This window comes from Myotis myotis, unplaced genomic scaffold, assembly GCF_014108235.1.
Source record: "Myotis myotis isolate mMyoMyo1 unplaced genomic scaffold, mMyoMyo1.p scaffold_m19_p_5, whole genome shotgun sequence".
In the NCBI taxonomy this organism is placed as follows: domain Eukaryota; kingdom Metazoa; phylum Chordata; class Mammalia; order Chiroptera; family Vespertilionidae; genus Myotis; species Myotis myotis.
In genome coordinates, this window is record NW_023416357.1 from 82,482,899 (window position 1) to 82,508,538 (window position 25,640).

The 25,640-nt window shown below is 47.8% G+C and overlaps 1 protein-coding gene across 3 annotated transcripts in view; it reads right to left on the reverse strand.

Annotated features, from left to right (window-relative positions):
• Positions 1 to 25,640, reverse strand: part of LOC118656406 (NADPH--cytochrome P450 reductase) — a 63,386-nt gene that overhangs the window by 16,299 nt on the left and 21,447 nt on the right. For 2 of the 3 annotated variants that reach the window (XM_036309692.1, XM_036309695.1), the window contains exon 2: positions 19,289 to 19,480. In XM_036309692.1, the coding sequence (XP_036165585.1) occupies positions 19,289 to 19,480 (192 nt within the window). Of the gene's footprint in view, positions 1 to 19,288; positions 19,481 to 22,779; positions 22,804 to 25,640 lie in introns of those variants that run through there. The other variant, XM_036309694.1, reaches the window with a different exon arrangement.

The window sequence follows — 25,640 nt, forward strand, 5'->3', positions numbered from 1 at the left end:
AAATAAGCCAGATAGAAAAGAGTATACGTCTATGATTTCCCAATATAAAGTCTCCAAACAGACCAAACTAATATGTGAGGACTGCGAGCAGGAGACGGCAGGCGGCCTCCTGGGGTGCTGGTAATAATCTGCTCTTTGGTCCAGAGGTGATTACCACGTATTCACATGGTGAGAATCACCGATCTGTACGTACCTTTCTGCAGATATTATACGTCAATAAGAAGTTTATACTTATTCTTGGGCAGGCATGGGAGGCAACGAGGTGGAGGAGCCTGCCAACTAGCAGCTGAGTGAACTTGAACCAGAATTAATTGTTCTTCAATTAAAAAAGGGGGATAACAAAACACTTCAAAGGTTTCTGCAAAAATCAAATAAAGAAAAAGTATATAAAGAGGAGCATCCAGCATGAGGCAGGCTCCATAGCTATCACTGGGGAGTTCCAGGCACTCGCCTGGCCACCGTCCCTGCCACACCACAGTCAACAGCAGAGTCTCTGGGCAGCCAGAGGGCACCACCACGTTCCTGCATAAAAGCTGTGGTACAGAGTGACAATGGGTGTGTGCCGGGTGTTGAGTATTCCCAGTTTTTCAGAAGTTAACTGATGGCTGGCCTCTATACTAATGCCATTTACTTACTTAACAAATCTTTTTAATAAATAGCCAAGATTATTCCAAGTTCCACTTCAGACAAGTCCAGCCAAGCCACTGTGTTTTTCATAAAACATGGATGGATCATGAATGGGATCAAGCAGGGTAGAAAGGGACTGGATGGGGTCTGAAGGGGCCCAAAGTGGGCTGTGTCTCAGGTTGGATGAGCTGGGATCAGAAGTGAGACAGGGCTGGCCTCGGGGAGGGCGCAGAGCCTCCACCTTCCCTCTTCCCTGTTAGGGCTTTCTGGAGGCTGACTAGAGCAGCAGTTGCCAATCTTTCAGACCTCACAGACCACCAGTGATCCGCGGACCATGGGTTGGTGACTGCTGGTCTAGAGCTCAGTGGCTCCCTTCTGCCTTCAGCCTGCCAGCTGAGGGTCCACATGCTGGTCAGCAATTGTGGATGACCAAGCACTTTGCCCCTGGGGCGACGTGTTAGAAACGCAGGGTCTCAGGGAAGGTGCTGTGAGATCACATTGAAGAAGCTCCTTCCACCAAGCAGGCTCATCCCCAGGCCCAGTACAGGGGGTGCTGAATGCCCACTTTGCAGGTAGTCAACAGAGCTCAACAGCAGCCCGGTCCTCTGGCCAGTAAGCGGCCAGGCAAGGACCAATCCCAGCCTGATTCCAAGGTCTCTGCTCTTTCCCTACATCCTCCAGCACATGGTACAGTGTAGGAAAGAGTGGAATGCCCGCAGGCGCACACATGCATGTCACGACAGCATAAAAGTGATGTCCCTCAGGAGTAGATGCCTGAAGTCCATGGAAAGACTCACTAAGTGAGGTTTCTTTTAAGAATGCCTCAGCAAAGCTGTTTAGACACATAATTTTGTAAACATAAAGATGGAATTTTCCTGTTTAAGCCCCCACTGGGTTTTTCACTAGGTTAGTAGGTCCAGGACTATTAGGGCCTCCTAACCTATTTAGAATGAAATAGTAGTCTACTTTCAGGGCCTTCGTGGTAAATAATGTTACATGTGGGCCCCGTGGGAGGCAAGGCCCCAGCGCCTGATTTGGCCGCTCCAGTGTCTTCCTCTGTCCTGGAGGCCCTGTCAGTGCAGCAGCCTGCTAGGGGCCAGGAGGGAGGCAGCTGGGGACCAGCCACGGGCTTGGCTTCCCCACCCAGTGATGGCCTAGCCTCCTAGGAACTCAGAAAGGCCCTCCCCCAGCTCCCCACTACCCTAGCACCCCTAGGCAGACCCATCCCAACATGAGCAGTGCCATGGCAAGAGCATGAATGGAGGCCCTCAGGCCTGCCTCTTTTCTCTCCCAACTCCCAGCTCCAACCTACACTCCAAAAGGGGTCTTGTGTCTGGACATCTTTCCTACATGTCCAACTTCTACCCATGCCCAGCCATCAACATCCACATGTCCACTCCCCCTCTAGTTTATGTGCAGCCTAGACAGAACACTAAATGTCTGTCTGCACTAACATGGCATGCTCCCCAAGACACACTGTTAGATGAAGAAAGCAAGGTACACAACAGTGTGAATTCTACTGCTGTGTTCCTTTTGATACAGAATCATGATAATGTATCACCTACTCAACATAAATTTAAACTGATGGGTAAGAAAACTATCAGCAACCTAGATAAACGTTTCTGATGAAATATGAGAAAAAAAAGCACACAAAACTAAATGCAATTTCCATTTATATGAAATGTGCAAAACAGGCAAATCCATAGAGAGAGAGTGGTACCAGGGGCTGGGGGAGAAGGCGGTGAGATTGCTTAATGGGAACAGTGGTTCCCTTTGAGGTGATGAAAATGTTTTTGAGTTAGATAGTGACGATGGTTGAATAACACTGTGACTATACTAAAAGCCACAAGATTGTACACTTTACTAGTAAAATGGTTAATATGGTGAATTTTAACTCAGTTTAAAAAATGAAAACAAACTAAATGCATTTAGTTGACACTTAAAAAGGGCTAGGCTTGAGTTTTGGGAATATTCACTTATATATAACTCTTTCAGTTTCTCAACCACTGCCCGTCCCTAGGTGGGGATGAACATGGCAGAAGCCCTGGTAGAAATGTAGAATGACACTGCAGAGCCAGTGGAAACACAAACTATGGTGTGACAGCAAGGTAATAAACACAGCTTCATTTACACTCAGCCTCTTTAGGGTATAATGTATGACTGGCAGGAGGGAAACAAGAATTTGTGTCCTTAAAAAATGGACTGCACACTATTATTCATAGAAAAAGGACTTGGAGAGAATATACCAGCATCTTGACAGAGAATATTGAAGGGTTAGGATAATAGGTAAGATGGTTTCTATAATTTTCCAATTTTTTGATTTTCACATTTTTATAACTAAAAATACATTTTAAAGTTTTAAAAAATGGGGGACAACTCACAAGTCTAAAAATAGGGGAGAGGCCACAATCAGCACAACACCTGGCACTCAGCACACATTTGATCAGTCTCTGGGGCGGTCAGTCCTGTAGAAGGTTGGCAGAGGTGGCCTGACATCAGCTGAAAAGCCAAATCCTATTTCTTCTCAAAAGGAAGAGGCTTCCACAGAAGCAACAACTTGAGAAGGTGGATCTGATGCCTTGCTGAAGAAAGGGACAGAAAGCACCCCCACTGCCCAGTGAATGCTGGGCTGTTCCTCCACCTGCAGGTGACACGTGCCAGCTGGGGTGGGCAGGGCACTGTGCCAGCACCAAGGGCAAAAGACTAAACAGGCAGCCTCTTTCTTACAACGGAGAAATACGGGCCCTGAGGATAATCATGGAGGGACGGGAGAGGCCACAGATCAGGAGTAGAGACTCAGTTCAAATCCTGTGCCTGTGACAAGTCATGGCCTCTCAAGGCTGAAGTTCCTCTTGTTGAAAATACTGCATTTGGCTCTGCAGCCTCCCAGTGCCTTGCACAGCACCTGGGACTTGGTTAATTCTCAGGGATAAAGAGGGTGTTCTCAGTAGAATGAGGTGGTTTGGGTCATTCTGATTCCTAAGGCTCAGAGATGGATCAGACGCCCAGACCACAGGGCTTTGGAGGGAGCAGGCACCATGCCTGGAGAAACCAGAAGGGCCTCTTGGAAGAGCTGAGCTCTAGTCTCAGAGACAAAATGGCTCCCAAGAGAGAGAGCCATGGGAACCGGCAGCCGAGGGGCTCCTAGATGAGGCCCATGTAGCCGGGGAGCTCAGTTACAGCCCTGACAGTGCGTGGGGGCTGGGGAGGAGGGCCTCAGTGTGGCCTCCTGATGCAGTTTCACAGGGCGGGAGTCACAGCTGGAAAAGCTCTGGGAGCGGAGAGGGGAGCCCTCTAGGCAGGTCTGGCTGGGAACGGCAGAGGCAGGCAAGATGGCTAGCCCTGCCTGTCCCGGAGGAAGGGTTCTCCCAAGAAGCATGAGCACTTCTGGAGGCCAGCCTGGTCCCTTCCTAGCTTCAACACCTGGGGAAAGGAAGAACACTCCCACCCTCTCCCCTTGACTCCAGGGATGGCTTCCAGAGATAAGGGAAACCCGGGGGGGACTGAAGAAGACCCCATGCCTCTAGCCCAGCCGTGGGCAAACTACGGCCCGCAGGCCGGATCCGCCCGTTTGAAATGAATAAAACTATTGAAATAAAAGACCGTACCCTTTTATGTAATGATGTTTACTTTGAATTTATATTCGTTCACACAAACACTCCATCCATGCTTTTGTTCCGGCCCTCCGGTCCAGTTTAAGAACCCATTGTGGCCCTCGAGTCAAAAAGTTTGCCCACCCCTGCTCTAGCCAGTGCCCCAACAGGCTGTTTCCTGATGTTCTCACTGTTACACCTGGCCCACAGGGGCACCGCAGCACCTGTCTCCACACCTGAGTGCCGCTGACTGGCTTACCCCGTCAGGCTCCACTAGGAATTTGCACATGGAACCTGATCTTTCACAGGCACAGGAGTCGGTGACTGGGACCTTCCTGGTTTCCAGTCTATATTCTGTCCTTCGGAAGCAGGACAATGTAGCCTACAAATCCGGGACTGAAGGGACCAACAGTGCCCCTGCCCAACCCAACTATGCTGGTCAACTCTACACAGCACCCTCCTCATGCCTCCAGGGCATCCGTGCCCCAAAAGAAGTTCCAACTCACTGGAGCAGCGGTCGCCAACCTTTTGGACCTCACGGACCAGCAGTGGTCCGCAGACCACCAGTTGGCGACCGCTGCCCTAGAGTATAGGTGTCGTGTCCCTCAGCCAGAGGGCCATAGACACAGTCTGCTGCCAGGGACCCTGTTTGGGACTGACCTTCTCAGGGTGGGCTCGTCCTGCGGAGATGAGTACATGCACCCCATGGTTTCTCACTCCCAGCTCCAGGACTTAAGGAAGAAAGCAGGTTGTAGCTCTCTCCTGAAACGGGCCAGGAGCCAGCAACTAGGAAGTCGGGTTCTGTCCATCCTCTACAGTGTTGGCTGGGCCCATTAACTTTGAAAGTGCTCCTGGACACCCCAAAGTCCTCTTGGAATCTCGGCTGAGCCCCTGCATGCATCCGTCCCCTTAAGCCTGAGAAAACTGGAACATCTGGCAGTTCCAGCAGGGAGGAACCAGGACTCTCGGCTGAAATCTCCCACGATCCCCTGCGTTTGGGCACACACCCCTCCTCCTTCGGTATGGACCAAGGGAAGGAGAAAACCTCCCCAACCCCAACCCTCGGGTCTCCTTGGAAACTGTTTATATCAGAGCCCTTTCTCTCCACAGCCTCCTCCTTTCCTTTCCCATTTGAAAAAAATAAAATGAAAGAAACTCATGGAGGCTGAATAAAGCTCTTCTAGACACTAGAAGGCAGTTGTGCAGGTTGCTATGGCAGGGCCGTCTCTCCATAAAGGAAGCTGCACTGATCCGGCTGCGAGGGGCCTCAGGATCATATTAAATTAGATCTGGTTCCCGTCTCCCTCCCCACGAAAGAACTGAGGGCAACAGAGCCTAAGACAGTAGTCAGTCTGTCACCTGGAGCATGTGCGCTGTGAGACCAGCATGTGCGCGGGGGCCCCCTGGCAAGGTGGTCACTGCATTCTCTGCTTAGATGGTTCGCCTAAAGGAGCGCGCCTTCAAAGAACCCAAGTGTAAACACCCCAACGCAAGAGGCCACAGCTGGCCCAGGCTCACGCAGAGACCACGCAGCTCCAGAATGGAGCACAAAAGGTTCCAATTAGGGCTCTCCACTCCTAAATTGGGAGCAGGAGTCTCTGGTTCAGACTTCAGAAGTCAACTGGAGCCCGCTGTGTGGGAACGACGAAAGGGAGGGTGGACAAAAGCACTGAGTCACTTGGACAGAGATGAACCAAGATGTCCCAGGGTGATTCATTTGTTTCCAGTCCCAGGCAACGCTCAGAAGGATTTCTGAAAACTGCAACTCAAATTTAATTTTCTGCACAGCCAAACAGATTTCTTCTAGGACTTTCTCCTGCCCTTGGCGACACACAGGGCAGATGCTTTTGAACAGCTTCCTTCCAAAGCCAGTGAGTGATGGCAAGTTCTCCAAGCCCCAGGGTAGCAGGTCCCCTAGTCAGAGAGATACTGGGAGCTGAGACACGACACACGATGGTGCAGGGCTGTGCACAGGCTGGCCGGCCAGGACAAGCTTAGACTTTGAGGCTTCTACCATGGGAAGTGGCTCCACCAAGAGGGCCCAGATTTCTCTACCATGGGTAGTCCTTGGAGCAGAAAGGTATTAGTTTGAAAGAACTGACTTCTGTGAAAACAAAGTGGCTGGAGCTTAAATAAAAAACACCGTGGCTCTCTCCACTGATGGGACCAGAATGGAAATCAGCACTGAAGGGAGAGCAGTGTGGAAGGTGCCTCCTGAGACAGCGGCCTTCAGCAAGTTGGAGGTTAAAGCAGGTGTGGGAGGCCATGGGTCAAAGATAAAAAAGCAAATGGGATCTCTACTAACTGAGTGCCTGCTGCATGCCAGCTAGTATTCAAGGAGCTTTATACATATACTAGAGGTCTGATGCACGAAAATTCGTGCAAGAGTAGGCCTTCCTTCCCCCAGCTGCTGGCACTGGCTTCTCTCTGGCACCCGGGACCTGGGCTGCTTCCCTCCTCCAGCCACCCGCAGGTACCCGGGACACAGGCTGGATTCCCATCGGCCCCAGCTTCATCAGGAAGGACATCTGGTCCAATTAGCATATTACCCTTTTATTATTATAGATATTTTTCACTGAATCCTCCAAACTTGTGAAATGGATAAGGATTTTTATCCACATTTAACACCTGAGGAGACTGTGAGGCTCGGGGGTGAAGCGGTAACTCAACTCCAGGCACCGCGGTCCAGCACCAGGGTTCATGTAGGCTCCCACTGAGCCTGGCTGTGCCTACCCGCCCCACCTGTCTGTCAAGGCACACAAGCCCCAGGTGTGTCACTGGGCACATTCAGAAAGCATACTTCACAGCCCTCCCAGGCATCCTAGGTCCTTGTCCTTTGGGTGCTATAAGACACAAGTGGGCTGCTGTTTCCCTCACAGACCCCCTCATGGACAGCCTTCAACATGTATCCACCAAGATAAGGACTCCTTAACCTGCCAAGGCCCTGGCCGCCTGCCCTCCCAACACCGCAGGGCATTCTTTGGCCTCTCTCTTCTGAACCTTAAAGACCACTGGGCAGTGCCTTGGCCAGCCAGGTGTTAGGCAGGGCTGCCGGACTGTGCAGGAGAGTGAAGAGCAAGACTACGGTCCAAGGAGCTGCCCAAGGATACTCAGCTGCTTGTCAGTGACAGGGAAAAACAAAATGGCCCTGCCATCATCTGCAATCAAAGGGGGAAGGGCAAGAAAGCAGGGTAGCTGGGGAACAGCGATGAAGCCAGCATGGGGAGTGAGCAGAAGCGAGTGCAAAGGTGTGGGAACAAAACCCCTGAGGCACCAGCACCAAGTGCCCCGATGATGCCCAGCGAGGTCAACAGATCCACCTGTGTTCAGCTCTGCCTCACTCTTGTAGACAATCGAAGTTGCAGACACTAGCTAGCATGGCAAAACCATCCCCATCTCATCAGAGAACAGGAAAGAAGGAAAGGCAGGTGAAGTCCCTTAGTGGTCAGGTAGTGGAGGAAAACCCTGGCCTGTGCTTACAGGGGAGGGTGAGCATCCTGAGCCCATTTCCTCACCACTTCCATGGACAATGGGAACCTTCAGTTGCGGTTCACTTCTCCTAGTGCTTTTCTCTTGGTAAACTCATTTCTGCTTCTATTTTCGTGTTTGGCGGAGCCAAAGAACTCTATAGAAAGTTAGATGTGGAAAGAACTCTAGCTCACTTTCCACCTGTCGACACTCAAAAGACAAAACTGATTAGAAACGATGCCAGTAGCCTTGACTCCTGGCTTCCCTGGACCTTCTGTCCAGAGTAAATCCCCAGATACAAGTCACAGGAACATGAGCTCTTTTGTGGCTTTTCACAAGCAGCCTCCTGTGGGATACAATCAGCAAAATCCAGACTGTGGGAAACTGAAACAAATGATCTGGTTTCTTCAAAAATGCTTCAAGGAAGGGAAGCCCCTGAACTGAGAGACTTCCTGTCAAAGTAAGAAGTAGCCAGGCACACAAAGCTGTAGCTACATAATCCCGCTTGTGTGACATTTGGGAAAAGGCAAAACTACAGGGACCAAAATAAGACCAGTGGTTGCTGAGGTCGAGGTCGAGAAGGGTGGGTACGGACTGCAAAGGGACATGTGGGGAGCTTTTGGAGATGATGGAATATTCTGCATATTGTCTGTAACACTGAGTACACACCTGCATACATCTCAGGACTCGTCAAACTGTACACTTAAATAGTGAATTTTACTTAATTTTTCTTAAAAGGTAAATTTTACTGCATGTTGACTGCCCCTGCTCGCCCCCCCCCCCCGCCCCCAAGAGCTGTATAAGATTTATTAATCAATTGTAATGTATGGGTCTTGTTTAGATCCTAAATTTTTAAAAAACTTAAAAAAATTTATCAGTCAGTCAAGGAACTAGAAACAAATGCTGATTGAGTATCTAATGATAAAGGAGCTTACTGTTGACTTTCAGGAGTATGACTTAAGTTCTGTTTAAAAATGGGCGTCCTGCTCTAGCCGGTTTCGCTCAGTGGATAGAGCATCGGCCTGTGGACCAAAGGGTTCGATTTCGGTCAAGGACACATGCCTGGGTTGCAGACTTGGTCCAACATGCAAGAGGCAGCAAATCAATAATTTCCTCTCAACACTGATGTTTCTCTCTCTTCCTCTCCCTTCCTCTCTGAAATCAATAAAAATATATCAAAAAAAGAAAAAGAGGGTGTACTTAAATTTTAGAAGACTAAAATATATGCATATTTCCATACAATTTCATAAGAAATATTTCTAATTTCCTATAGAATCATAATTTCTTTATTCATCATTTCTATGAATTATATGATTAATTATAAAGTTATATGATTGATTTAAGAGAATCCAGGAGCAGTGGAAAAGGTGAAAGAAACAAGACTGCCGAGGAGAGAAGATAATTGCTTTGGTTTTTATTTGAAACTAGAGGCCCGGTGCACGAAATTCGTGTACTTGGTTGGGGGGGGGCGGTCCGTCAGCCTGGCCTGCACCCTCTCACAGGCCAGGAGCCCTCAGGGAATGTCTGACTGCCAGCTTAGGCCCGCTCCCTGCAGTCGGACATTCCTAGCACTGCTGCAGAGGCGGGAGGGGCTCCCACCATCGCTGCTGCGTGCACCAGCCATGAGCCTGGCTTCTGGCTGAACAGTGCTCCCACTGTGGGAGTGCACTGACCACCAGGGGTCAGCTCCTGTGTTGCATGCGATAGGGCTGAAACCGGCTATCCAACATCCCCTGAGGGGTCCCAGATTGTGAGAGGGTGCAGGCCAGGCCAAGGGACCCCATTGGTGCACGATCGGAGGGACATGGGAGTTTGGCCAGCCAGGGAGGGACTGTGGAGGGCTCCAGGCATGTCTGGCCCATCTCACTCAGTCCCAAGTGGCCAGACTCCAGCAGCAAGCTAACCTACCGTTGGAGTATCTGTCCCCTGATGGTCAGTGCACGTCATAGCGACTGGTCAACTGGTCGACTGCTCTCTGGTGGCCAGTGCATGTCATAGAGAGAAGTTGAGTGGCCTTAGCCTATCATTAGCATATTACACTTTGATTGGTTGAACAGCCAACCAGACGACCAGGCACTTAGTATATTAGGCTTTTATTATATAGGATGTTCCATAATAAAAAGCTTTTCTTTTCTTTTTAAAAAAAATATATTTCTTTATTGATTTCAGAGAGGAAGGGAGAAGGAGAGAGGGATAGAAACATCAATGATGAGAGAGAATCATTGATCGGCTGCCTCCTGCACACCCCCTACTGGGGATCGAGCCCGAAACCCAGGCATGTGCCCTTGGCCGGAATCGAACCTGGGACCCTTCAGTCCACAGGCCGATGCTCTATCCACTGAGCCAGGCTGGCTAGGGCAAGCTTCTTTTTCTTTAAAGCACTCTTAGGTGCCAGAAGTGAAGTGGGGGGGAGGGGGGTCAGGATTGGGAGTGCACTACAGTGCTTCTCAGAGCAGCAAGCACAGCAGAGGAGGAGCAAAGCAGCTGGGGGGCCTGGGCCCGCTGGATGAGGGCTGGCTACCACCTAACTCATGCTTATCTCTGTAAGTTGGCCCTGAGGACCAGAGAGAGGAGTGGTAAGTGGCCTAACCCTGCTAACCACAGCTCTCGATCAGCCTTGAAAAAATTTTTTTTACTTCACTGTCTTCCTTTTAACAGCCTTGATCTCTATTTTCCATTTGCCCCTTATCCCAAAATCTCCTAAATTTGGGCTTTGCTAACATCCCTTGCCCCATCAGTTTATTCCCAGGGGAATCCTCTCCCTCCATGTCAAGCCTTTCCATCTCCTTCCCAAACTTGCTCCTGAGCCTGTGTGCCTTGTCAGCCTCATTCTCAACTGTCCCTCCTGGCTTCTCCACGCCCAACCAGGCCCCCACAGCCCATCAGCTGTGCCTTCACGGTACTTGTTCCTTGGAACGCTCTTCTCAGGCCTCATCATCTCTCTGGAGCACTTCCTGAAAGGCCCCCTTCTGAAATTGGGGTCTGGTCATTTCACTGTTCCACTGAACACTCCAATCAGGCTCCAGCCTGCCATTTCCACACCCCCATCCCCCTTATCCTGAACACACACCCTCACCATCCCACCAAACGGAGTACTGACTTTCTAACACAACATGTGGTCCTTCTCTCTCGACCTCAGGTGGACCACCATAGCCTGACAAACTCCCACTCTACTTACAGACTCAACTCACATGTCACCTCCTCTTGAAAGCCTTCCACAACCTCGAGTCAGAGCCCATCCCTGCTCCTGGGTGTCCCTGGCTCTTCACACGTGTGTTTTCCAGCACAGCCCACTCCAGATGGATCTATTCTCGTGCCTGCCCTTCCCACGGGACTGGAAGGCAGGGACTTCATTTTAGCCATCTGTCACAAAGACTTAACACACAGTCTCATATAAACATTTGTCTGACTTGATGGATCCCAGATTTCAACATCACCTCCTGCCCCATGCTGCCCCTTTCTACCAGAGGCTGGGTAGCTTCCATGTGGTTCCCTGTGTTACTGTCAACATTCTAGTCCCACAGTGTTGCTCTTGAGGTAGAACCCTGCCCAGGGGAAAAGTCTACTATGACAGGTGTATTAAACCCTCTCTCATCCCTATCCTGGAAGGCAAAGACTGTCTCAAGTACCCTCCTGGACTGATGTTGAGTTGGTTGAGAGAGCACGCTCCAGGCTCCACAAGTGTCCACAGGTAGTATCTTTGTCAACCAGCCACTCATGGACAATGACAGCAGATATCATCTGGGATCCTGAGGTTCTGAAAGCCAAATCTAGAATGTGATGAAGGCTCCAGAGGCCACCACACCTGGAGAGATTCACTTGAGCACACAGGGCCTCCTCCTGGATCCCCTGTACCTAGAAGTCCAGGGTCTGGGGACTGCAGGTATGTGTCTTATGCCTCCATGCTATTCAATGTGCTTGCTGGTCAGATGTAGTTGGTCGCATTGATTTTGGTCCCATTGGTTTGGTTTTTAAAAATATTCATGGCCAACGGTTTAGACACAGTGTCCCAGGTGGCTACGGCCTTAAAAAACCTTAAAACACCAACCAGAAGCCACCAGAAATCATAGTGAGAATTCATGATATAGCCCTGGACCACACACAGTCCCCACACTAAACCCTATCACACCCCACTGACCTGCTAGGTAAGGGAAGCTCTGGGCTGTGGCAGAAATCACCTGTTTGTGCTCAATGAAAATAAGTAGTCAGGGACCATAATGTAGGATTTATAGTGGAAGGTCTAGGTTTGTGGCCAGTTGTATCAGCTAAGTGGTCTCTCTGAGTCTGTTTTCTCATCTTTGAAATGGAATATTAACAATATGTAAGAGACTCAAGGCAGCATGGCAAAGTGTGGGAAACATGGGTTGTGAAGTTTGCAGATCTGGGTTTAAAAGCCAACTCTGCTACTTATAAGTTAGATGGCCTTGAGCAAACTCCTCAATCACTAGCATCATAGTTTCCTCATCTGTAAAATCTATATATAAAAGGCTAAGTGACTGGCTGACCGTTTGGTAGGTATGACGCGCACTGACCACCAGGGAGCAGACACTCAACACAGAAGCTGCTGAGTGACAGCAACTTTGCAGAGTGCCCTCTCGCACTCTGGGACCCCTTAGGGGATGTCGGACTGCTGGTTTTGGCCCAATCCCTGCAGGCCAGGCCAAGGGAGGGAGGGACCCTGCTCACTCTGCAGACGCCTCGGGTGCAGCAGGCTAGGGAGGGACCGTGGGAGGTTGGCTCCAGGGGGGGTCTGGCTGACTGGTCTTGCCCAGTCCCGCCCCACCGGCCACCTTCTAATTAATTTCCTTTCAATGTGCACAAATCCGTGTACCGGGCCTCTAGTGAGATTATAATGCCTTCTTGGAAGGACTCCTATAAGACTGGAGATACCAATAATAAGGAAAAAATAGTAACAATACAATTTGAGGCTCATCATGCACCAGGACTGGGCAAGAAGCTTTACAATGGATTAAGTCATTTAATTTTTGCAATCCTATGAGGAAAGTACTGTTATTATCTTCAATTTTAAGTTGAGGATATGGGCTTCAAAAGGTTAAGTAACGGCAAATGTCACATGGCTACTATGTGGTAGTCAGGATTAAACCTTGGTCATCCAACTATAAGAAGAGCCCAGGAAAAAAGCAACTAAGATGGCGGCATAGGTAAACACCGGGAAATTGTCGCCTCTCACAACAATTGAAAATTACCGCAAAGGACTGAGCAAACATCATCCAGAACAACAGGAAGGCTGGCTGAGTGTAAATTCTACAACTAGAAGGAAAGAAAAGCACGCTGAGAGCCAGAGGCGCTGCGGAGGTGAAGTGCAGAGGTACGGCGGCTCGTGCGCGCGCGCGCGAGGAAAGGGGGTAGCACCTGAGGACACGGCTGACTTTTTGAATCACAAGCTCCTGACTGCTCTGAACTCCGGTTCCGGGAAGTCTCTGGGGACCCAGGGCTAATACGGGGAGAGGCTGGTCTGTCCGGCAGCGGGCGAACTTGAGGGCGGCTTTCCCTCAGAGGTGCTTGCAGCCGTTACCGGGACACTGAGATGCGCGACTCCGGGCGGAGAATCAGCCATAGCTCCCTGATCCGCCCTTTGACTCCCTGAGACCCCGCCCCACCCAGGCTGCGGCAGAGGCTTTTGCATGTGAATGTACCTAACTGCAGCCGAGCCAGGCAGACCCGGAACTTCCAAGAGAAGGCCCAAGGCCCCGCAGCGGCCTGCATTGCTTCACAGCTGAGCCTCTTCGTGGCTCCTGCTGTGTGGCCTCAGGCAGAGGCTGAATTAGCACCTCCTTAGATCCAGGAGCCACTGTACCCAGTGGTCAGAGGGGGTCCATCCAGACTGCAACTCCTCAGATCCATAAGGGACACACTCAGGGAGCAGACTCAGTGAGCACCAAAGCCCCACTGAAGCAAGTCTTGCCCCAGAAGGGTGTCTTCAGCACAGAAGTTCTCCCACTTTAGACACAGCTGATTCTCACAGCCAATTGGCCTGGAGGTCAATTCCTCCCAGTGATCCTACAACAACCAAGGCACCAAGAGTGCACCAAGAGTGTCCACCCCAGGTAACTGGGGAGGCTGAGCTACTGGGCCCTACAGGACACCTGGCGCACAGGGCCACTCTATCAACACAGGGAAGCTGCCAAAATGCGGAGACAAAGAAACAGGTCACAAATGGCAGAAATGGAGGAAAGCAAACGATTGGATATAGAGTTCAAGGCCACGTTTATAAGGTTTTTCAAGAATTTTATGGAAACCGCCGATAAATTTAATGAATCCCTCAATAAGTATAGTGAGACCATGGAGGACATGAAAAAGGACCAACTAGAAATTAAGCATACACTGACTGAAATAAAGAATAATTTACAGAGATCCAGCAGCAGACAAGAGGATCCCAAGAATCAAGTCAAAGATTTGAAATACAAAGAAACAAAAAATACCCAACCGAAAAAGAAAAAAGAAAAGAGATTCCAAAAATATGAAGATAGTATAAGGAACCTCTGGGACAACTTCAAGCGTACCAACATCAGAATTATAGGGGTACCAGAAGGAGAGAGAGGGCAAGATATTGAAAACCTTTTTGAAGAAATAATGACAGAAAACTTCCCCTACCTGGTGAAAGAAATGGACTTACAAGTCCAGGAAGCGCAGAGAACCCCAAACAAAAGGAATCCAAGGAGAACCACACCAAGACACATCATAATTAAAATGCCAAGAGCAAAAGATAAAGAGAGAATCTTAAAAGCAGCAAGAGAAAGACAGTCAGTTACCTACAAGGGAGTACCCATACGACTGTCAGCTGATTTCTCAACAGAAACCATGCAGGCCAGAAGAGACTGGCAAGAAATATTCAAAGTGATGAATAGCAAGAACCTGCAACCAAGATTACTTTATCCAGCAAAGCTATCATTCAGAATAGAAGGTCAGATAAAGAGCTTCACGGATAAGAAAAAGCTAAAGGAGTTCATCACCACCAAACCAGCATTATATGAAATGCTGAAAGGTATTCTTTAAGAAGAGAAAGAAGAAAAAGGAACTCTTACCATTTGCCACAGCATGGATGGAACTGGAGAGCGGATAAATACCACATGATCTCACTCATTTGTGGAATATAATGAACAACATAAGCTGATGAACAAGGACTGATCCAGAGACGGAGAGGCATTGATTGGACTGTCGGGACTTGGAGGGAAGGTAGGGGAGGGTGGGGTAAGGGGAAAGATCAACCAAAGGACTTATATGCAAGCATATAGGCCTAATCAATGGACATGGACAACGGGGGGGTGAGGGCATGAGCGGGAGTGGGGGGTGGGGGGTAGAGGGTAACGTGGGGACAAGGACACATATGTAATATCTTAATCAATAAAAAATATATTAAAAAAAAAAAAAAAGAAGAGCCCAGAACTTAGCCACTGTACTATAAATGTTTCCCTTTATAAAATCCCTGGCCATAGCAAATATTCAACATGATAGAATGAGGGATGTAGGTTGAACCTCGTAGTAGGTTCTCAGGGAGATTGACAAATAAATGCAAAGATCTCTGCGTGCAGGGACAAAAAAAAAAAAAAATAATAATAAAATCTTAGGGTCGGTGGCCGAGCCCTGAAGAACAGGACCCTGTTCTTTTGTAATCAAGAAGAGGGAACTATAGTTTCAGCATCTTGGCAAAGAGAAACAATTAGAATCTACAAAGTGCAAGTGCTCCCACAATCTAGGAGTTTTAGTGCCAGTCCATCTAGCAAGGCCAGTGAAGTGACAGGGAGAACAGCAGTTCCATGTGCTCCCATGGAACACCCACATCCACTCATTGTGGGTGTGGGGGGTACACCTCCATTTTACAGATGAGGAAACGCAGGGCTACTGTAAGCTGGGAACTGGATGCTGGTCCCCTTATCTTGAGTATCACATTTTTTCCACCAAAAATACTCTGCTATTCCAGAAATCACCTGAATCAGCCCCAGTTGGAACAGGCTGATTCCGGCTCACCTGCCCATCCTCCTGTCCTCCCTCTGGCCCTCTGATGGCAAAGCCCTCTCAGCCTCCTGATGCATCACCATCTTTTAGGACGTTTGCAATACCACCTCCCACAGCACATCTTCCGGTCTCTCCACCAGGGGAATACCTTTCTAAAAGTTCTGGCAGCCAGAGTCTCCCTCTCCCCAACATCCTCTTCATCCGTGGCCTCTCTCTGATGAGCCATGAGGCCACCCACCCTGTCTAGTACACAGTTCTGTTGCAGAGGCCCTGATTAGATAATGCACATGAGAGCGCTTCATAAACCACTTGTTAAAAGTCCTTTTCAACATCCTCACTTCTCAATTTCTATAATGTAAATGCCACCTCTTATTCTTATAGCACCTAGCTAGAGCTTGGTGCAAAATACGTTCTGACACAAACACTAAGCAGCTACCATGGAATAGTGCGAGGTGACCATCATAAACATTATACCATTTAATACTTGCAAGAGCCCCGTGAGATTGGGGTTAGTGATTCCCCTTAACTCTTGCTTTTATCAAGCCTGTGGCAAAACTGGTTTCATTATCTATCAACAATATTAAGTGAGGACTTAAAGAATTGTATTCCCTGAATATCTGCTTGAAAGCTGGAGGACTATAACTTTTCTGGGAGAAAAAACTGTTACCAGAAGTGGAACAGTGAATTAGGACTTGACAGAAACCTGAATGTTCACCCTGCCCAACCCGGGAGTTCTGACCCGAGCATACCCCATCTTCTGCACCTGAGGCTTGTTCCTTGGATCTCCCCAAGGAGCTGTGCCCTGGGGTTCGCTCAGCGGAGCCTGGCCTAGTAGATCCACTCAAACCTGCCTGAAAGAACATGGCCTGGTTGCAGGAACGATATGGAACTCAATCTTGAGGAGACAGTGATGCACCTCATTTTTTCACACCTAAAACCATCTTTACTCTTACTTCCTTAATATTTTTCTTTAAACTAAGTCACCTTTTAAATTAAACTTTATTAAAAGGAAGTTTTATGGAAGGCTAAAAAAATTAAAAAAGAAAACAGTGTTAGTAAAGTCGGGTTGGATACTGCCTGTGATATTGTGACATAAAAAAATGCAGCCCGGCTGGTGTGGTTCAGTGGTCAATCATCAACCCATGAACCAGGAGGTCACAGTTTGATTCCCAGTCAGGGCACATGCCTGGGTTGCAGGCTTGATCCCTAGGAGGAGGCATGCAGGAGGCAGCCAATCAATGATTCTCTCACATCACTGATATTTCTATCCCTCTCTCCCTCTCCCTTCCTCTCTGAAATCAATAAAAATATATTTTTAAAAAATACATATTTCATCTTCATCCTGTTTCCGTCCCATAGCTCCTAAAACCCTTAGAATTTACTAAGTGATAAGAGCGATAAAAGTATCTTCTGTTATTTGTAACAAGCCTCTTTCAACCACACCTGAGTTTATAATGAAGTGCTTTTGGAAAGCCCTTAAGGATGGGGCTAGTAGCCAAGGGAACCAACCCTGAGATTTACTTTCAGCCTCATCCCTGACCTCTGGGGAGGGGAGAGGGACTGGAGATTGAACTAATCCCCAATGGCCAGTGATTTGATCAATAATGCCTACATAAGGGAGCCTCCATAAAAACCCAAAAGAATAGGGTTTGCAGAGCTTCAGGGTTGCTGAACGGGTGAAGGTGCTAGAGAGTGGAGCACCTGGAGAGGGCATAGAAGTTCTGTGACCTTTCCCCATCCCTTGACCTATTCACCTTTTCCATCTACTGTTCCTGAGTTATATCCTTTTATAATAAACTGGTAACCTCGTAAGTAAACTGCTTTCTTGAATTCTGTGAATCACTGTAGCAAATTAATCGATCCTGAGGAGGAAGTATGGGAACCTCTGGTGTATAGCTGGTTGGCCAGAAGCACAGGTGACAAACTGGACTTTCGACTGGCATCCAAAGGGGGCAGGGAGTCATATGGGACTGAGCCCTTAATCTGTGGGATCTAACTCTAGGCAGTTGGTGTGAGGAGGGTTTGAGAACTGCTTGGTGTAGGGAGTGTTGAGAGTTGAGGGGAAAAAAGTAGTTTTCCTCTTATATTGTCACTCTCCAAAACTCTAAGCTAGAGATAGCCCTCTTCACTTACAAAAAGAAATTAGCAACTGTTAGATTTAAGGACATATTAGCATCAAGCTGCAACTTTCTTCCTGTCAGTAATGAAAAGAATGGAAAGAAAATTTTACAAGGAGTAATTGCCTTGCTTTATGGTCCTGTGTCAACAGCACCTCTATGATCCCATCTGTTTACAAAATGGAAATGTAATAGGCAGCTACACAGACATGAGCAAAACATGGACCAGGTACAAAAGGTCACCTATCAAGGGACAAAATTGGGAAAACAAGGACCTCGCCCCCAAGGTAACCTCTCCTCACCTAGCATATCACTGGTCATGTGCTTGGTTTGAACTCCTGACTTTTCATATCAGCTAGTCATGTGGTTTAGATCCCTGACTTTTCTTCCCTAGAGATAACATCTAGGCCTCAGTTGTATTTCAGCTCTAAGCCCAGAGAAGCAGCAAAACCAGACAACTGACACCATGGCTACCTCAGACAGCTGCATTGACTAATCACCCCTGTCCTGGCTCCAGCCAATCTGCCCATGACCCTGAAAGAGCACACCTGGAAAGCTAATGAATATTCTATTGAGACCCTTCCCTGAGAGTTCCCCTAAGATTCCCACCTGCAAGAGAGAGAATATCCTCAATGCAAAGTACCCAGCAGGAGTAGCTCATTCTGGACTAACGCCCTGAACCTGTCTCCAAGACCCCCTTTACTCTGACTTCCCAGTGAGCTAAAGCAGCTCCCCACCAACTTAGGTCTCTCCTGTTTCTTCTTCTATGCCCGTCCTTATTTCACTATCCCAAGTGTGTTTTTGCTGTAGCCAATAAATTCTTGCTTGCTTTGCTGCATTTTGTCTCTTGTCTGAAATATTTCCTTCAAGAAGACAAGAAACGAGGTCTCATCATCTCGCAGGTAAACAGAAAGATCCCAGGCTGGGAAGGTGCCAGTTCCAGCTCTGCCTTGTGCAGATGATCCCAAGCAGCATCTGTAACATCCCTGAGCCTCAGGTTATCTATCAGTAAAATGGTGCCTTCTACTCTGAGTGGTCCCTGTGAAGTTCAAATAAGACAGACAGCCCTAACGAGTTTGACTCAGTGGATAGAGCGTTGGCCTGTGGACTAAAGGGTCTCCGGTTCGATTCCAGTCAAGGGCATATACCTTGGTTGCGGGCACATCCCCAGTAGGGGGTGTGCAGGAGGCAGCTAATAGATGTTTCTCTCTCATCGATGTTTCTAACTCTCTATCCCTCTCCCTTCCTCTCTGTAAAAAATTAATAAATATATTAAAAAAAAGACAGACATAACTCTAAAGTGCTGTGTAAACATAAAAAGATCTGAAGCACAGTCTGCCAATAAGGCAAAAGCCAAGATTCATCCCCAAATGCTTCAGGGACCCTGTGTCTCTCCCGGCTGGCTCACTCTTGACCGAGGCCCAAGTACAGAATGCTGCTTGGACTGCCAGAAATGCCCAGAGCTCCAGAATGCTGAGGAAGAGAGATCCCGACAGCATCACTTACATTGCTTGAATTTTGGTGAACTCAGGGACTTCGTCTTTTTTCTTTCTGAAGAAGAACCAGTAGGTCAGGAGACCCACAATGAGTGAAAACAGAATCATGTCCGTCATGCTGAAAAGAGAGACTTCCTCAGCCACAGTCTCAGACCCAGTGGCGCTGGTATCTGTGTTGGAGTCCCCCATGTTGATCACGAACCTGTGGGGGGAGAGAAATAACAGACTTCAGCAGGGAGGAGCAGGGTCCACCGGAGGCCTGCTGGGGAGACCCCTGACAGCTTCAGCCTGGGCCTCATGCCCATGGGCTGCAGCAACAGGCCAAGCATCAGGGTAGGAGCTGCTGGCTCCTGGGGAATAACCTCTAAGCCCTTGGTATGTGTTACCTGGTAAGAGTTTCTCTGTATACACAGATAGTTTAGGCAGCAATGTCATTTAAGGTGAATACCTGGGAATCTGAATCACATCATATCAGTCTGACCTCTGGGGTGCTGGAGATTAAGATTAGAGACACTGGCGCTCCATGCCAAAAAGACTGACCAAAAACCCCTGAAAAAAACACACACCAAAACACAAAACCTGGACACCAAGGATCAAGTGAGCTTCCCTGGCTGGGATAGATACTTCATATGCACTGCCACACACAGTTGCTGGGAGAATTAAGAGCTGTCCGTGTTACCTCCGAGAGAGGACAACTGGAAGCTACAAAGACAGATTTCCTGGTTTCTCCACCCTAGGAACCCTTCTGCCATAATAAACCATAACTGGGAGTAAAACTGCTTTTTTGAGTTCTATGAGTCCTGGTGAATCACTAAACCAAAGGATGGTCCTGGGGACCCCCTCAATACACCAACCCTCTTAGTTCCCTTGAAAGATGCTCAACTGGTTCTTCCACCATTGAAACCTGACATACAGGTAGATGTTATATGAGTCAACAAAGACCAAAGTAAGAGTACCAGAAACCTCAGCAGCCCACTTCTGCCACCTATCAATGAGGCTAGGCTCAGCTCTGGAATTGCATCATTCCATTTTGCAATCACTGCTTTTACCAACGGGGTTGCTTTCACCAGAAGCATGGCTTCCAGACTTAGTCAGAAATGCCTGTCATATCTCAGCAACTCAGGCAATAGGAGATTGCTACATATCTCACTTCCGTTAGCTGCCACTGCCTCCAGGAAAGCACCCTAGCATCTGAGGGGTCCTGGCATCAGCCCTTCCCTTCTGCAACTTGTTGGGAATGGGTTATTCAGAATGGGCCCTCAAACTTCATTCTTTGCTTTATTAACCTGAGGTGCTTTCTAATGTCCAAGTTCCTGAGATAAACTCAACTCATCCCTTTTGATACCTTATGTTATAAGACAAACTCAACTCTAGTGCCCACAGAGAGGATTATTTAAGTATTAACTTATAAACACATTTAATTCAGTGTTAGTCATCTTTTTATCTAACTCAGTTGTGTCATCTGTCATGCCCACAGCCTTCTGTCAAGCTCTCACAAAACCATGGAGAGAGGACCTGCTGGTATGGATTCTGGAAGGACCACAAAATCATGAGGCAGCAAACACTCAGAACTCTGGTAAAACCAGCAGGGGGTTCTGGTCAGGACTAATGTGCTGGCATGGGAAAGCCGCCAGCTGGCATGCCTCACAAAGCAGCAGTCAAAGGACTTCTGCTTCCTGTCCTTCTACCCTTCTAACTCATGCCACCCAGCCCCCTTTCTTTACAAAGGGGTAACTAAAGCTAAAACTGTTGATAGGTATGTAAGTTGACTGCACAACTCAGAAGAGAAAGCTCATTCCTGGTAGGTGGTTTCAAAGCAGTGGTGCCTTGGAGGGTGCACATCGGCACTCTCACAATCCCATTATTTTAATAACGTTTGGGTTCAAGCCACCCAGACCACTGCAAGAAACTCCCAACTTCTCCACACAGTAGCCAGAGGGATCCTTTGAAAAAGGAAGTCAGATCTTGTCACTTCCCTAATCAAAACTCTTAAATGGCTTCATACTTAGTACAAAATCTAAAGTCTTTACCAATGAGCATTATACGATCTGGCCCCTGCTTACCAGCCACCACGTTTCTTACTACTCTGCCCTTTCTCACACCTCACCAGTCACACTGGCCTCCTTGCTACTCCCCAAGCCTCCTTGTATCTCAAGGCCTATGCACATGTTAACATGTTGCCCAGGGTTTTCTCTCTCACTTCATTCAAGTCTCAGCTATCACCACCTGAGAGAGACTTTGCCTCGCTATCATATCTGGTCCCTCTTCCTTCCCTTGCCCCTTCACAAGACAGATCACTACGTGACATACATTTTTCCCACTGGCCATCTCCCTGAAAACAGGGCTAGCCAACAAGGGCAGGGACTTCGCTTTGTTCACAGCCTGGCAGATAATGAGCACCTAGTATCAACTTGTAAATAAATAAAGGAAGGATTCTAGAGTAGTTGGGTTGGTAATACAGATTACGGAGTGGTTTTATAATCTGAAAAGCACAATACAGATGCGTCATTAGAACACAGTTTGTGAAGCTATGTCCACTCTTCTTCACTCTTGCTCTGTCTCTAATAACTGCACTTACTGCTTCTTGCAATATCTCAGGCCTCTCTGTCTTAGGTTCAGAGTCAGACCACCAGAAATTTCTGCCCCCAACAGTGAAAATAAGTAGGCACTCCCACTGGAAATGTAACTGACTCCCTGTAGCAGGTAGGGTTGGGGCTCAGGCCCCGAAGCCCCCCATCAGTACACTGGCCACTGTCAGCACTCAGATGTGGGGTCTCAACAAAATTGAGAATGTGCCCTACCTGGTTTGGCTCAGTGGCTAGAGCATCAGCCTATAGGCTGAAGGGTCCCGGGTTCGATTACAGTCAAGGGCATATGCCTGGGTTTCGGGCTCAATCCCCAGCAGGGGGCTTTGCAGGAGGCAGCCAGTAAATGATTCTCTCTCATCATTGATGTTTCTATCTCTCTCTCCTTCTTCCTTCCTCTCTGAAATCAATAAAAATATATTTAAAACAAAAACAAAAACTGAGAATGTCCCCAGCAGCTGACTCTGAAGTATGAAACTTCAGACAGACAAGAGCTACAGAGGAGCGCTGGAAAACACCTGGTAATCACTTATCTGAGGCCGATCTGCAATTCGGAATTGGATGATCCAAATGAGTAAGCACCTTGCCAAGTGGCAAAACTACAGCTTCCCAGGGGAGGGCTAAGTTCAGTACCCGTCCGAGTAGAAAGACCTGCTGAACACATATCCCTTGCTCTGCTGTAAACCCCTGAGGGAAGAATAGGCTTGTGGGCACCTCTGAATCTGGCACATTGTGGGAAGGGCTGGCAGGCTGGCAAGAAGGAAGTCAACTTGGGGGAAAAGCCTCGGCCCCACACTTCCTACACTAGGACACAGAGCATCGTTCCTGGGGTCTGAAGCTGTGAATAAGCTGTTAAACCATTATTATAATCTACTTAAACCATTATTTTCACACTGAAGCACACACAAACACCCACCCTTGTCTCCAGCCTGCATCTTTATATCCCTGCTCCAGAGTCTTTTTGTGCCTGAAATGTTCTTCTTCTAGTTGTCTCCTACTCAGTCTTCAGACCTCAGCATGAATGTCACTTCTATGGGTCACACTTTCCTGGCAAATTACTTGACACATAATCGAGTGCTCAATAACTACCCATGGAATGAGCGAAGGCAGTCAATAAATACATTATGCCACAGAATGTAAAATTTACATCAATTATTAACTTGAAGCTTATGGATTTAAATGAAATTTGGCAATGGGACAGAGGCTCCCAAACTCTCTCAATTCATGGAATCCCTGGTATCTCAGTAAAATTGTTGGGGTATTCTAGGCCCAAAGCAATACCTAATAATTCCATATGGGAAGTAGTCAGGTCTAAACAACCACTAAAAACCCAGCTTTGCAAAGACACAAAGTTATCAAAAGAAATGTACATTTCTTCCCACTGGCCATCTCCCTGAAAACATTGAAACTGAACTACTCCAAGACAGTACTAACGTGGACAGATGTGGACTTCCACTGCATTGGAAAAAAACCTCTGGAGGTTTGCTGTGGTGCCTCAGCAGTCTGGGAACAAAGACCCTATGACAAAGTCACTCTCCTCTGCTATGTGACATATTTTGATGGGAAATTTTTGGATGTCCTGCCTGACAAGTGTCCTCCATCTCAGGTGTGACAGGGTGACCATAAGACTATCTGAGGTCCCCGCAGGCACTCCAAGGAGCCTTTGGAAGCCCTGTGCGATCTTTCTGCCCTGTGAGTCATTTCTTTTTTTCACGTGCAGAACTCATGGGGCCAAAGGCAACATTTGTTAGCAACAGAAAAAGAGAGAGAGAGAGAGAGAGAGAGAGAGAGAGAGAGGGAGAGAGAGAGAGAGAAATGGACATGAGAAAATAGAGTAATTTCTTAACTAGACCAGAGTCTTGCCACACCCCTGCCACCAGCTAGCTGGGCCTCTATAAATCTCTTAAGGGCAGTAGGTTTTGATGTCCCCATTTGTAAAATTAGGCACAGAAAAGACCACCCCAAAGAGAGCAGATCTGACTTGATCTTTTATTATAAGTTAGGTCTACGCATAAGTTTTTATTTTGATTATAAAAGACAAATATGGACATAGATAGACCGATGCTATTCCTCCCGAATTTAAACAGCCAGCCAATTTCCACTAATGGTGTGGGCCAAGGTTAGCAACTGCACAGTCCCAGCACCAGCCAGCAGGCAGCCCACCACAATGCAGAACAGGTGAGCAAACCACTGGCCTCTCAGGCAGGGGCAATGGTGGGCCTGCACCAGCTTCTGAAAGAACAAACAAGGTAAGAACAGAAGGCCCCTTCCCCCATCCAACTGTTTACAATATTAGAGAGTAAAATCATCTTCCATGAAGCATTTGTGGCTTTCATTTACTATATTCAACTTCTGGTCAGTAAACAAGACTGGTCAACCAACCTGGCACTGACATCAGAGCGAGCCCATCACCTGATGCAGGAAGAAGGAAGTGAGCAAGCAATTTAGTCGTCCCTTCAGCATGCAAATCACCCAGCAGCAAACAGTTGCTGTCACCCGAGGCAGCCCAGATGAGTCTGGCATCCACCCCTGCAGTGAGAACAGGGTCAGCTCAGGCCCACAAACCTCTGCCAAGGTTTAGTGGCTTCAAGGTGAGGGAAAACCCTCAAGGAAACAAAGATTGCTCTTGCCTAAAACTCATCCTCCAGAAACTGAGCGGTGCTCAGGGGCAAATACCTTTCCCAAAGCAGCCTGCTGGAGAATAGTGCTCAAAAGGGCAATTGGAATGGATTCCTCTCTAGCCAGTGTCCACAAAGTTTATCATCCAAACTGAGATGTGGTTGGTGTGGATTTCTTTGGGTTTATCCTATCTGGGATTTTCTCAGCTTCTTGAATTTGTAGATTTGAGGACTTTTCAGCCATTATTTCTTCAAATACTTTTTCAGCCCCACCCTCTTTCTCCTCTCTTTCTCGGACTATGATGACATAAATGTATTTTATATTAGTCCCATAAGCTCCTGAGGCTCTGTTTAGTTTTTTCAAAAATATTTTCTTTATTGATTTTAGAGAGAGGAAGCGAGAGAGAGAAACATCAATGATGAGAGATGATCATCAATCGGCTGCCTCCTACACGACCCCTACTGGGGATTGAGCCTGCAACCCTGGCATGTGCCCTGACTGGGAATTGAACCATGACCTCCTGGTTCATGGGCCGATGCTCAACCGCTGAGCAACATCTGCTGGATTCTGTTCAATTTTATCAGTCTAGTTTCTCAGTTGTTCAGATTGGCAATTTCTACTGTTCTATCTTCAAGTTCACTGATGATTTCCTCTGTCTTCTCTATTCTATGGTGGAGCCATCCATTGAAGTTTTTTATTTTTCAGTATTGTACTTTTCAGTTCTAAGATGTGTTTGGGTCTTCTTTATAGCTTGTATGATTCCAACATCTGTATCATATTGATGTTGGCATCTGTTGATTGTCTTTTCCCAGGCAAGTTGAGAACTTCCTAGTTCTTAGTATGGTAAGTGATTTTGTTGTTGTTGTTGTTGTTGTTTTTTAAATATATTTTATTGATTTTTTACAGAGAAGAAGGGAGAGGGATATAGAGTTAGAAACATCGATGAGAGAGATTGATCTGTTGCCTCCTGCACACTTCCCAGTGGGGATGTGCCCGCAACCAAGATACATGCCCTTGACCGGAATTGAACCTGGGACCCTTCAGTCCGCAGGCCGATGCTCTATCCACTGAGCCAAACCGGTTCGGCTGTTGTTGTTTTAATCCTTACCCAATAACATGCTTATTGATTTCAGAGAGATGGAGAGATGGAGAGAGGGA